Source organism: Aulonocara stuartgranti (assembly GCF_965226115.1).
Source record: "Aulonocara stuartgranti genome assembly, chromosome: 15".
Classification (NCBI taxonomy): domain Eukaryota; kingdom Metazoa; phylum Chordata; class Actinopteri; order Cichliformes; family Cichlidae; genus Aulonocara; species Aulonocara stuartgranti.
The window spans coordinates 4,094,553-4,109,282 of record NC_138951.1 but is presented as its reverse complement, the minus strand read 5'-3'; the positions used below and the strand labels follow the sequence as shown (position 1 = coordinate 4,109,282).

General features: G+C 41.4%; 1 protein-coding gene across 14 annotated transcripts in view; it reads left to right on the top strand.

Annotated features, from left to right (window-relative positions):
* Window positions 1-14,730, top strand: part of klhl29 (kelch like family member 29) — a 271,614-nt gene that overhangs the window by 166,380 nt on the left and 90,504 nt on the right. For all 14 annotated transcript variants that reach the window (XM_082506531.1, XM_082506540.1, XM_082506529.1 and 11 more), the window contains one exon: window positions 13,156-13,294. In XM_082506531.1, coding sequence (XP_082362657.1) covers window positions 13,156-13,294 — 139 coding nt within the window. The remainder of the gene's footprint in view (window positions 1-13,155; window positions 13,295-14,730) is intronic.

Sequence of the window (14,730 nt, the reverse complement as noted above, 5' to 3'; positions counted from 1 at the left end):
AAGCTAGTCAATAACGGATGTTTCTCTCTAATGAGAAGGCGTAATTGCAACGGGGACGAACTCCAGAAACAGCGGCAGATGCGCTGCAACATCTCAGCAAAGAGAAATAAATAAAAGGAAAGGAATCCAGAAGAAGTTCAGCAGCATTAGCCTGCTAATGTTCACCGTGTGCTCCGTTATCTGAGCGGGGAGTCGAAGTTTTTTCCTTACCCAGAAACTTTTAAATGGGCTAGATAATGCATGCGGGGCATCGAATAAATACTAATGACAAGACCAGACATTAGCAAGAATGGCTCCCCTCTCCAAGTCATTATTCAAAAGAGTTAGCAGCAGTCTTAGCATGTAAAGATAAATAATTTGTCTGTGTCTTAGACAAACGATAATGGCCTGCATAGCAATCAAGGGATCTTTGTAGGCTAGTGGGGCTCTGTGTAAGCTTGATAGCCTTCTTTAGCAGTAAGATCGAACACTGTGAGATGCCGAAGCCGCAGCGCGACATTCCCTTATTAGGGCTACCGAATGGTTTTTTTATTTATTTATTTTTTCCCAGAGGCTGCAGCTCTGAGTTATAGTGTCGATTATTATCATTATTCTACTACAGTGCAGTCTGTGTGCCCGCTCGCAGATACAGCCACTTTTGTCTTATGCAATGCAACTTTCTAGAATGTAGGATTAAAACCATTTTTTTTTAAAGTGTTGCTTTAGAGATTTAAAGTTAGATTACAACTTTACAAGGGCACACCAGCCATACATACTGTAAGCATTCAAGCATGCTGGACACAATCAGAATTTGTGGGGCATTCCAGTCACCTCACAGATTTGTTTTCAATCCCCGGAGAGACAGCAGGTGAAAGGAGGGAGGTGGAAACAGAAAGCGAAGGAGGAGTGAAAGAAAGCAGCGAGGGGAGGGTTGGGTGGAAGAAAAAAAATCTGATGAAATGCGAAGATTACTCGCCTGACTCCACTGTAGGCTGCAGAGGCTCATCCCAGGCGTGCAGTCTGCCGAGAAGACTCCCACATACAACCTAACCCCGCCACTAACCTTTCTGCTTGGACTGCTATGACTTTCACAAAGTTACCCAGTAAACACACATCTTCTGTCTTCAGGGGGAGATGTGACATTTATCTTAAGCTGCACTGGTGGCGTGGGATTTTTTTTTCCTCGTGTTTGTGTGGTTATACTTACTGTCCTGCTGTTTCAGAGGCAACCTGCAAGGAATGTAGCCCAAAGAGGAAAGTAACACCCATGCACAAAGCTTGTAAAGAAGGCCCACGAGCCAAACTCATAAACAAGAGCAAGGTGCGAGACGAGCCGGGACTCTGTCACGCATACGCTGGCATCTGTGCTCAGCCGGTGGAGCCTGCTGGGTCCGGGCTGCAGTCGGGCCAGTGGAGGAGAACTTTAAACTTTTAACGAGTGCTTAAGTGGAGTTTGCACTTTATATAGCGTTTGTACTTCTATATCTGTACTCGGAAAAACGTGAAACAACTTCGCAGCTATTCTTCTAGGGAGCATTTAAAGTGCAGTCATACTATTTTATTTCCCCAATGGCTCCGATTGGCTGCCTTTGAAGGAGTTCTTCATCCAGAACTTTGCACTTGTATTGCTGTTATTAGGCCTTACTGTCAAGGCAGCTGAACTTTGGGGTAAAACCTCAGCAACAGTCATTCAACTCGAGCGACGCAATCTTAGTTAGCTTACATCTCGAGGCTGAAAATGTGTAAATAAGGTGAGTAGCTCAGGTTTTGTCATTGACATATTGGGAGATCCCCTAAAATAGTTTTTTATAGTCGCTCTGTTAGAGAGCTCGAGTTGCTTTATGCTACATTCATCTCGCAGGTGCAATACAAGAAAATAAAGTAAGAGACTGAAGAAAGCATTTGAGTGATGAAACGTTTCTTCCACTTACACACTGCTGCATCAAGGTGAACAGGATCAGGTTTTTGGGATTTTATTTCTTAGATTATTGAGAATGCATTTGACAAGACGGAGTGTAGATTTATGTCTATGGTGCAGAATCGGCCTGGCATAGACTCCAGTTTGGCCCACTGGTCGGCTGCTTTGGACTTTAAACTGTATTTTCATGAATTTTCCTGCTTTTCCTGCTGATGAAGACCTCCCCCATGGTCATTCATTACATACGACTAATTAAGCAATAGATTAAAAATGAATTTATTACTGAAATTTTTGCTTCTATGAAAAGCAGATTTTCTGTGAGTTTAACAAAAATGTTCCATTTTATAATTACAGGACAGTCTGGGCAAGGAGCTGTAATTTTATATATTTATTTCTTGCAGTTTAAGCCCAAAGAGTCATTTCATTTATTGCAGCAGCATTTATTTGTATCATGTACAAAAACATACTGCTGACATTGCACCTTTTTCTTATGCTATGGGATCTCAGGGATTGAGTGTAGAGTTAAAACTTAGGGGAGTTTCGCTGCTCCGGCCCACTTAAGATCAAAGTACTCTGTTCGTGGTCGATGATGTGAAATGAGTTTAACGTCCCCGTCCTTTGTCTTCACCTTGGCTCTGTTTGAATTGACCACTGTTTCACTGATGGTTAATTTATGCCACTGTAGTTGCAAAGGTTATTGTGGTTAACTAAAACAAATGTTGTAATTAAAACTACAACATTTAAATAAAGAGTGATAACACATACTGTATTTACATGCTTCAGGTGAACCCTGTCTACCTACAAAAACATTGAGATATGTCACTTCAGCTGATTTTGAATTAGCCTTGTAAAGCTTTCCAGTACATCAAAGTAACTCTGACTAAAAGCACCATTGCTGTTATAGCCTGTGTGCAGCTACATCATAAATAACCTATTAAGCAACATGTCACTCATATTTAGAGTTTATACTGAGCAACCCAAGTGTCTCGAATGTTGTTCCAGACTGCATTTAAAAGTATATGTCTGTGTTTATGTAGTCATGCTGCTGGGACCGAGGAGACACCGCACGGCTTAGACAACCGAGGAGTGTTACGCTCACCAGACACTCTAATCGGGAAAGAAAATCACATTAGTGCCATATCTGATGCCTCTTATTTTATCCTCAGACAGACTGCAATGCATGATGGTCCATGGATGCAGTGTAAAGCTTCTATATGCTATTCCTCGGTGTGCCATGGGATGATTTTGTAGTGCGCTATACTGGATGAAACTTGCAGAAGAGATTTCAGACAGATACACAAAAGGGCTGACTCGTCACACAGTGCACTATCTATAGTGAATAAGTGGGCAATTCAAACACAGCCCTGGATTGTCACTGTAATGGCGCTGACATATTCAACTTCCACACAGCACACCTTGTTGGTAATGCCTCTGTAATCACCGGCTGTGCTCCCTTCAATCATTACCTGTTAAAGTGCTCAATAAACTGCACTGAGAAAGAGTGTTCATGTATGGGGTATTTTTTTAGTTTTAGGTGGCTCTGCACTGACTTTTAAAAGACAAAATGGTATATTCTGAATGTTTTCTGCCTGTGGGGATAAAAGTTCCACTCTGGTGAAAACTCAGACTTGAGCTGTTGAAATACTAGAGTGGACAGACTACCTGACTTAGGGCCTGAAGACAAGTTTGGTATTTGTTCGAGTCATGATGTCCTTTAAGGTCAAATCTCATTCTCGGTGAGTGCTTGGAACTTTGGCGATCTAGCAGGAGTGACTAAGAGAAACCTGCATATATGTGACCAAGTGTGACACGTGCACAACTTGGGGAGGGGGTGGACTCGGATGCTCAGTCAACCCTCTCAAGGTGAAGCACAAATGCAACACGGTTTGCACAGATGCTTCCCGAAAGGTTCCATTCATGCCGATATGCAAATGCCGTGTCCAGATGATTCATTTTACCCAATAAGCCTTGTTTTTTTTTTCTCTCCTACCAAGGTTTATGATTCGGGCTAGATAGGACCCTGGTCCTTGCAGCAATTTCTATAATAATAACTTAGCAATTTAATTAAAAGGAAAGATGGAGAAGTGTTGCACACCCACTCAGCTCTAATCAAATCCCCTCTAAGCATACAGTATGTTATCTACACCAGCCAGCAACTCCTCATAAGCACAACATTCTTATTAGGATTATTCTCTCATGACTTTGTCTCGCCTAAAGTCGAGCAAGTGCGCAGATGTGTATTTGTGCGACTGTAAATCTGCATGCGTGCATCTGCATGCGCAAGGCTGCACGAGGGCCTCTTTGCGTGTTTTGCACAATGACAATGTCATCTGTTACGGCGCGGGTGAATTACTCAACCCCGAGCCGAGTTTGACAATGACGTCCTCCGTAATGCTTAAGCAGTATGCTTGCTAATCTGTGATACAGTAGGATGCAGCGTGCTTTTGCATTTTCACATGCTGCTTTAAAAAACAACAAAACGCCCCTCACGTTGGAATTTTGCCTCTTTGGCATTGTGACAAATAAGCCAAGCCACCATTTCAAGGCTTAAGCTTGGACTGAGCGATAAAAGGTGAGCTTTTCTTTAAGCTTACAAGCATGTATTTTCCTAAAGGAATTATTCTCTCTGTTCCCAAAAGTTTTTGGATTTTCTTGCCTTAAGTTTACAGGATCAAGCTGTGGTGTAAATATAAAGGAAAGTGACAAATGTATTGGAAATTGTGACTTCTGAGACCTCTGGGGTTATGAACCTATTGATCCATCCAAATTGTCCATTCAGGGGCTGTTGTTGTGGAAGAGCTTGGCTGGTGCCTCAATATAAATGTAAATACATCTGCTGAGCAAAACAAAAGAGAACAATGCAGAAAGTTTTAACAGAAAGAAATTTTCTCTACACTGAATATATTCAGCTTGTAATCCTGTAACTGTGAATCATCCCCGCTGCACACCTTTGCCTGCTCCCGGAGGGAAAACACAAAAGCACATGCACCTCCTACTATATGGGAACAGTTAATTTAGCTAATTACTTTATAATTATTACTTAATTCACTGTTCATCACATCTCATTAGCTCATCTTTTTTCCTCGCTCACTTCGTTATGGACTAGTATTCGTGTTGTATAAGGCATTTTGAGTAAAGCAACGAACGCATCAACCAACCAGCATTCAAGTGATGTCGGAAACACGGGAACCGTCAGTTCGGACTGCTTGAAACACACCGGCGAGGAGTGAAAGTATCAAAGAAATCTCTGCTTTCCTGTGACGTCCATGTTGCTGAGATGTGACATTTATGGCGCGGAGCACGGTTCTACGTCACACTGTCACAGCTGGTGTCCTTCAGGTTCAGCGACGAGTTAAGTCGTGGCAGCACGTTGCCTCCGAGTTGTGCGTGTGTTGGCACGTCAGACTTGCTAAAAATCAAACCAAAGCCTTAGTAGGCTTACTTGGGCCCTCCTTTCTTTTTAAGCTGTCATCAGCTCATCCTATATGTCGAGACTTTTTTAAAATATTGAATCTCCAATGGTACGCTGGGATCGATAAGACAAAGCAGGTGGCAGATGTTGTGATATTTTTCCGTCTGTAAAGGGTTAAATATGAAAAGAGTTTTTCTAAGCATGTATAGTTCAGTGGGCGTTTCATTTCTGTGCTGCTTTCTGGAGAAAGAAAGTATGAAGAAAGCACTTTATTAGAGTTAGGACTGCCTCATTAGCAGGTTGGCACCGCACTGTAAAAAAGGGTATTTGAATTGTAGTTGATTTAATCCAATGTTTTAAATGCTTATCACCCAGCATTTTGCTGGTGATATATCCCTGTAGAGGGATGACACACACACACATGATAAGAAATATAAATCTATGTACATCTTGGATGGTTTTACACCAGCATTGAAGTTATTACACCTGCTTTGTTGTTGTTGTTTCCTCCTCGAGTCTGTGTGGCCTTCGTGTTATCTGACACGACTGTTTGACAGGTATCGATAGAGCCAGTATTACCTCTGTACCACTGCAAGGTCTTCAGACCTGATTTTGGTGGGGATCAAGATTTCTTGCAATTTTAGAACAGATACTGCAGAGGGTCTCTGAGTTTTATTTCAGTAGGAAATGAAAATGCGTACCACGAGGTGATTTGTTTGCTCCTTTTAAAATGATTTCAGCTCTCCTTTGAATTATTTTGGAACATAAGTCATGTCCCAGTTAATCCTGTGGTGCATCTGTTGTCGAGCTCACTCTAGTCTCATTAATTGCAAAGGGGAAGATAGATTTGCTTGCTTTATTCTTCTCATTTACCAAAGTGAAATAGAGAAACTTGTCAGGGCTCCCATTTCAAAATCGACTCTTAAATTCGTCGATTTTCACTCTGATACTAATTTGATGGACTGCTTTTTTAACACCAGGAGTATTCCTGCTAAAAATGTGTGCCCTGTTAACTGATGTTTATATCAGCAGAACCTCCCAGTGGTTCTATTTTCTATTACTATGCATATAGTAAAGTAAATAGCAAGAATAGGCTTAAGCTCACAGCAGTTGAGGCAACTACTTCCTCCAAGGAGAACAGAAACCGTCCTCCCATAAAATCTTTTTTTCTTGTAGCTGAAGTAGCTGCATCAGGCAAGGAGGAGATTCTTTGAATTGTAATGTCATAACTGCAGCACTGAATGTAAATGTTAACCTCCTGTAAACTATATCCAGTTTGACTTGAAAGTAGCTGTTCATGTGTTATTTATTCTATTGGCTTCAGAGCTGTGTCACTGGCAACTTTTTCCACATCTGTGTGCATGAACAGAGCAGATATGACCCGATATTGCAACGCCTGAAGGAAGGGATATGATGATGATCTCTTGTTTGCTGTCCACAGGATTCTCCTGTGGACAGCAAACAAGAGCACCTTATTAAAAACCAGGGTATGACCGCTTGTCATTTACTGTCCCCCCTCGCCTGGCTAATGAGGAAGCCACTACAGCAGCCAGGACCAGAGACTTTTTTGTGTTTTCACAAACACCAAGAACAAGAAGAGCGTAGCCTGACATCCTGTCACACTGTTACAACAGGCCAGTGGATGCTTCCAGGGCCTGTTGTTTATGTTCTCCCTCTTCTAAGCCTGTACTTGTATTTGCTTCAGCCTAGTTCTGCTGGTGCCAATTGTTTGTTTGCACTTGTGTATTGGACCAGAGGGGATACGTGGAGGTTAGAATATAACGTGCAGGACAGAGCAGCTTTATGCTACTCCAGGTCTTTTTTTGGCTTGTCTATTGTAGAAGGAAACAAAGGCTCAGGCAGCGTCTTTGAGGGGTACAGGTTCCTTTTTTCTGCTGTGATGTCTCCCCCCGGCCCAGTCCAAGCCTGCTAGCAGCAGTGCTGGGACTCCAGCAGTTCAGTTCACCAGATGCAAGCAAGGGAAATAGCAAAGCGGCCTCATCATGGACTATTCTCCAAGGCTATATGGTGCCACTGCTCTCCTACAGGCTGAAATCAGGACAGCTAGAGACTCAAGAGGTCTTGAAGATTTGCTTGAGCTGCTTTGCTGGGAGTAGGTGCAAAAAGTTGAGACGTCTCTGGAAATGAATGTGGCGGTGATTGTTAGAGGTATGTTTAAGAGACTGTTTAAAGAAATAGCTTTTGAAAAAGACCCAAGCTGGATTGGGTTACACATGACATTTGATGGTTTTTATGTATAACTATTTAGTTTGCAGATGGTGTCTTAGTATCATGATGGTGGTGATGAAGTTGTGTATCTGCTAAACACTAAATGAGGCCACTGAGGTTTTGTATTTATTTATTTTGTGATGGTGCTAGAAAAAATTACTTGTTTTTTCTAACACAACAAATTTCTTAAAAATATTCTAGGAATACCAAATTTTTGAATTTGGAAGTATTAAATTTTAAAATAAGAAAACAATATTTTGCCATCTGTTAAACATACTAATCTGAAATCAAACATTTTTAAATTTTGAACTGTTATTGTTTTTATTGCTGTTATTCTGGTTCGTTCTTAAAACGAGAGAATGAACCAGAAACATTTTGTTTAAACAAATTAATTAATTAATTAAAATTAACATATATGAAGATATATTTACTTACATGTTTGTATTTTACCGATTTAATAAATTTAGACAAACTTTATCACTTTTTATCACAAAAATATGTATTTCCTAAAGTGTAAAGCAGTTTTCCTAGATTTAAAAAAAATATTTTTTGAGAATACATTTTATTTTTTATAACCAAATTGATTGTTGGACCATATTAATATCCAATGAACATGATATATTAGCTAGCAGCAGTTATTGAAAGAAAGACCTTTGTTGACTTTTTTAAGAAGGAAAAATGTATTTGAAATATAATATTGTAAAAATGTAATATTTGAACATGAAGATTGAATTTAATACAGATTCTAATTTATTTTACATCCTAATATTTACTTACATTTTCTCTTAGTTTTGCTTAAATTAACACAGGCTGATGCTTTTTCTTAAAAAAATCAACAACAACATGAAAAATTTGATGTATGTTTACATTTTTTAAATTATATATAACCAAAATTTAAATGAGCAAGCTTTGGCTCCACGAAGGGAAACAATATATATCAGTCTAAGAAAATGTTCTTACAAACAGTGAATCTTTTTGGCTTTTGTACTCGGGTCCTAAAACTTACAATACAGAGATTATAACATCGCCCAACAATTTGTGCTGACAGTGAACTTCTGACCATCACTCTACCTTTAAATGTTGTGTGTAGGTGTATTTAATTTGTGCAGTCACAAAGACTGAAAAGTGTTTACTCTGTCAAAGTCAGAGAGGAAAACAGCTTTTATTTCTCCCCTAAATATTTCATGTTGCACTGCAGTGGTTTGGAGTATGTCACAAAAACGCACCAATCCATGAACACACAATTAATATCAGATCGTTTATTCGCTTTCCTTTTCATTCTTAATTACCCCGTTTCTTAATTCCCCCTGACACTGTCGTTGTGTTTATTGGAGGGTTGCAGGGATTCTGTTCTCTTCGATGGTGAGACATTTTTGATGGAGCCAAAAACTGTGAAAGCTTTTTGCTTGGAAAGAGCTTCTTTGTGTGCTTATGAACCGTGTACTTGGCCCACTGTTCTTATTCTGCTGTGTCTCTCTCTTTGAAATGAAATTTCTCAAACATCCCTACTTATCAAAAGGCTTTTGTACAAGGAAGCCCATTTTGATCAGACTTCCTCAGTCCAATCTACTTCAGTCCTTTGTGTGTGTGTGTGTGTGTGTGTGTGTGTGTGTGTGTGTGTGTGTGTGTGTGTGTGTGTGTGTGTGTGTTGCTTTACTTTATCCTGCAAATCAGTTTTGATTTAAAATTCTTATGGAGGTTAAATAGATTTTTTTGCAGTTATTTGTCACTATAACCGATTTAATATTTTTTCCCAAAAGGTAGTCATTAAATTATGTTTCTACCTTGAAAGCACTTTGATATAAATTCTTTAATTTTATATTGGTTACATTATTTATGTTGGTTATTTTTAATGCGGTTGGTTTATCAAAATAGTTTTTGGAATTCTTCAAAATGCATTAAAAACAGCAGCAGTGTTTAAAATTAAATGAATTTATTGGTTCCCACAATTTGTAAGTTTTTGTCATTACACGGTGCTAAAAGAAGCTTTATCTTGTGGTCATGTTGGAGATAAAAAGTCATTTATTTTAGCAAAGGAAAATGATGACGCACTGCCTCTAGTTAAAAAAAAAATGCAAAAGCTAAAGATGATGATTATGGCAGGGTTGTACATTGAGTTATTGATCTGCTAGCATGGTTTGTTCTGGGTAATTAAGCTGCGAGTGTTGGTGGGAATTGATTGTTGAAAGTTTAAAAAAAAAAGAACAAAAAGGTCAGAATGAACACATCAGTGTCTGTTCCGCTACGCTCCAAGAATCTGAATCAATGGAAAGATACGTGTGAACGATTGAATGTTTACTTACAGCATTGATATCACGAATTATTACTTAGTAGGTAAAAAATTGTAAATATTGTATTTCACCCTTTTTGGGAAACTGGCTTTTCAATGTTGTTGTCTTTTTTCCCCCAAGGAAAAATTGTTTCATCGTTACTCTTTTCGTCCCACTTTGTCGGTACATCGCTGGCTTTCTTAGCCATCAAAAATAATGCATCATAATAATACAAAATAATATTTGTAAGAGCCGAACGCTGGAATATTTGATCCACTCTGATTTTTATAAAAAGGCGTAAATAACTGTGAGTTAAATTTCAAAATTTGAAACCATTTTATCGATTTTTTTCTTGGCAGGAGAAATAAATACAAGGCAGTTTCTGTGAAAAACACACAATGGCTGCCCCACTTTGTGCCGTTTTACTGAGGTACATGTTCAGTTTTGCCGTTGAGTTTTTAGGTAATTGCAAGCAGAAGCTCAAGGAGCCGACAGGCTACTCAAAACAAACAGAAAATAATGCAAGAAGATGCTTCTGAAGAAATATATTTTTGTTTAAACACAAAATGGTGGGTCTGCAAGGTGCATGTACAATACATGTAGGACCCCAAAATGGCTCCAAGTTCAGCAACCAATGGTGTGCCGAGTTGCCCCCTAACAACTGCCTATTGGCAGCCCGGTTGGTGGTTTACTACACCTTATAGCGGTGCATGCTGATAGGTTACTGGAAATCACACCCGTGAACCCCATTGGCCACAGCGCGGAGATATTCGACAGTAGAGTTACTAGGCTGAACAGCAGAGTTGGCACCGTTCATACCCCCAACACGGTGCGTCTGCCAATCACGAACCCCGGTGAAGAGTACTGTTGTTACAGTGAATTACTTAGGGGCCGGGACACGTGATCGCTGCGCTCGGGAATTATGGCGCGTTATACCTCTTTCTTCAAACCACCTTTTCACCCATCTGGTGCCACCCTGTCTTACAGAGCTTGACAGTCCTAAAGAGTATTGAGACGTCTGGTGATTCAAAGATACCGTGGCTCCATTGAGAGTGGCTCTGCCTCACCACACTCCAAGCCAAAGCTGAGAATGGGGACGCCATGTGCAGTTTCATGGTCCCCGGTGGTGATGAGTTGTTTCGAGGGCGCTCACCAGTCCACCCTAAAGACACCATAATTAGCTTTTCCATCAGGCATTCAGGTGTATCTGCATGGCTCAGGGGGAGGCGGCCATTGTTTCCTGACAAGTGGACTTCTCCGTTTCCCCCTCTCACTTTCTCTATTCTGGATGGTATGTGGTTCGGCTGATTAGAGTTGAGAGCCATATCGGTCGCTGGAAATTCACTAATGCAAACTGCAAACTACTGTATATTCGCTATTCACAGCCCATGCCCACACAGTAATAAGATAGCTGGCCGACTGACAAGCAGCAGTGGAGTGGAATGTGGAGAGTGGTGAGAGATGGATGAAAGACAAGGCAAATGGCAGCCTTTGTGTTTACGTGCGGGTGTGTATGGCTCGCTCTAACCGTGCAGCTGTGCATCCAGACGCATTGTCCAAAAAAATTGCATCTCATTATTTCTTCCCCCATTTAGTATTCAGCAAGTTTAATAACTTGGTCATTCCCTTTCTGGCCATTAATTCCTTGATGCGATAACTCTGAAGGATGCGCCGCTCGGAGAGAAAGGATTTTTACCAAAGCACGCTTTTGAATTGCACCTTATTTGTCATGTGTCTTTATACTGTATAATTTCAGCTACCAAATTAATTCAGAGCTGAGCTCCCAGTGTCAGACAGGAGAATGGAGGGAGCTAAATGAGTAGATATTCTAGCCAAAGAGAGGGGCGAGTGTCATTCCAGGTTAATTAAATCCCAGCTTTGAGGCGTGAAGACAGACCTCTTTCGGGAAAAACGAAAGAAGAAGAAGAACTCTTATTTCATCTTGTGTGTCATCGGTACGATCATAAGTCTGATCGTTGTCCCACATCTCTCAGCTGCGCAGCTGCGTTGAGCACATGTTTGTTCATAAACACGCGCTTCTTGGGCTTGTTACACATGTCGTGATTGACAGGTGACTCACCATTTCCATTGTTCAGATCGCTTTGTTTGCAAAGGTAGCGTGTGCAGATTGGCTCCGAGAACGAGGAGAATTTATCTCCTTTCTTCATCTAAATCATTGTATATCTCTCACTCTTAACGGAGGATGTAGCAGACTGTGCTTTGTACCAAACAAGTGTTTACTATGCCTCACAGGCTCTGTTATTGCTAAGGCGACAGTATAGAGGGCGGCTCTCTCGTCTCCCCCCTACTCCTCAACCCACCCATAATCATGATGTTCCACATTATGGTGCCTGTTTGGCTCTCAGTGTTCTCTTTTTAGTGGCGTTCTCGATAGGAGATTAACAACGCAGCGGTGTTGGTTATCCCTCCTAAAGCTGTAGAATAAGTTGCTAGCCTCCCGCTGATTTTCACTCTCAGCAACCCCTCATGGTGCCTCATTAAGATGCAGAGAAACGAGCGCCTCCGACCCAACGCTACAGTAAGGCCAGGCTTAAACGAGGCGCTGCTACACCACAACTCACACTGTACAGCGGCCTTTAACAGCACAACGGTTTGCTCCACGCATGTTTCCTCAGTGGGTTTTTTTTTCCTAGTGTTTCTTTCCAGAGATGAAGACAAGCATGGGTTCGGGTGGGTGGGTGCATTTCTTTTCTTTTCCTTGGACGTTGTGTGAGAGAAGGGCGTTTTGGGGGATTTGGGGATAAGCAGTTGTTCTCTCAATGAGCAGCATTTGAAGGTCAACTCCTCTCTGACTAGGACATTAGCGAGAAGCCAAAGAATTTTTATTTCAGTATGATTTAATGCACTGACAGTGTTTCTGTTTTCAGCCTCTGTTAGAAGCTTTTCGGCCTCTCTCCATTGAAGTTCTTGAGCTGCAGTGTAAATTTGCCAAAGTCAAACACAGTCAAGCAAGTGTTTCCTCATAATGATCCGTGTTTCTGATCTCATTGCTAGCTCTGTTATCCACGAGCATGCACATTCCTTGGTACACTATCCAATATGTGAGCTCCCTGTTCTGCTTCCTGTTTTTAGAGCCGTACTTTGCTTTGATTCTGCTGAAACGTTTGTACAAATCTTTACTTCTCTGTCATTTTAATGAACATTGTTTCTTAAGACTGACCGGCAAGTGTCGTGTTCTACAATCTGCACTTTTCAGCGTTTGTTTCGTTTTTGCTTTCCTGTTGCGTTGCTGTTTTTTTCTGCACATGTATGTTCGAAAATGAGAGAGAAAAGAAAAACTCTAAACCCAAATGTGGCATTGTCTGTTTCTTTTTCTTGTTCTACAGAGATGTTGAAGGAGTTGAACCAACAGCGCAGAGCGAAAGAGTTTACAGACCTGAAAATTATTGTTGAAGGCAAAGAGTTTGAAGTCCACCAAAATGTTCTAGCTTCCTGCAGCTTGTATTTCAAGGACCTGGTGAAAAGGTTTGCCTTCGCTTCCCCACCCCCTTACCTTCCACCTTTCCCCCCTTTTCCCACCAGCTGTTGATCCAATCTGTTTTTTTTTTTCATAGGGCGCATTTGTGTCGCTTTTTTTCCCTTCCCCTCTCTCTCTTGCAGGTGTGTGAAGACTTTGGTTCCTAGCACAGGGCCAGCAGCCATTCCTTCCTCTTCCCACTCAAATGAATGTATCTGAAAGTGGAGGGAAAAAACAAAGTCGTCCCCCCCCCCCACAAACACACACACACACACACACACTCGTCATTACCTTTCCTCCCCATGTAGGGCAATTTAACCACATTTCCATTTTAACGAGCAGTGAAAATGTTCCATGACTGGGAATGTTTTAAAACTCACCAAAGGGCCAAAACAGAAACAAAACTCCACGTTGGGTGGCCGCACTGTGAGCAGAGGGATTGTTGCCTCCCATGCTACTATATTTTTTCGTTTCTGATTTCTTGAGTATTTCAGAACAGCCTTTTCATATGCTAATACACCTTGGTTAGAGTGATATAAAAGACATTTCAGAGTCATAAAGGACGAGACAAAAAGCACATCTAAGACCACCACTTTCACAGGTTAACACCATCCTTCACTAATGTATTCATTTGATTTTGATCCAAGTATTCCCCCAGTGTTACGCCCTTCATTCTGCATACTTTTTTTGTTTTTGATTCCGGCTTCACGGGCGTGTTTTCGTTTCGCCGCTCAGCATACTTGTGCATGTGTGTCGTCGGTGTGAGTGTGCGTCAGGTGCAGACCGCTTTAATCTCTCTGTATGTGTTTGCGCATGCATGTAGTATGACTGTGTAAAGTTTGATAGCACGAGCATCTGCATTGTTTTCCTGGAGAGGTAATACCATGAATCCCTAATGTCCTCCTCCTTACTTCACATCCTTGCAGGTGCTTTCGGCATAATTGAGAGTCCCCTGGACCCAAAGTTACTTTGCCACCTTGATGTTGTTTTTGAGTGTGCGTGTGTTTGAGTGTGTGTTCTTGCTCGCATGGCTAGGGATGAAGCGCTCAACAAAGACAAGCGGTCGCGAGCGATAGCTAGAAAGCCTTAGAGAGGTTTGCCATTTTGCCCCGCAGTCATGCTGCCTCCACAGCGAGGCCATCAGAGAGCACAGAAGCTGCTTATCTGCTGCCGCGGCCTCCTTGCTCACCACCGATACACTTGTTCCTCCTGAATGAGGATGGAGCGAGGAAGACCAGAGAGAGACCAGAGGTAGAAAAGCAACAGAGCCACGTCTGCGCCAGCACCACTCATCTCCATGACAGCCACACATCCCATGAATAAAATACAGACACAGTCTGCCTTTGACCTTGACAATAGCAGAGAAGCTTCCTGAGAGACCGGAGTGACTTTGGATAGAACTGAAGCCCCCATGCTGGTCAACCTGTCTATCAGATTGTCTCGT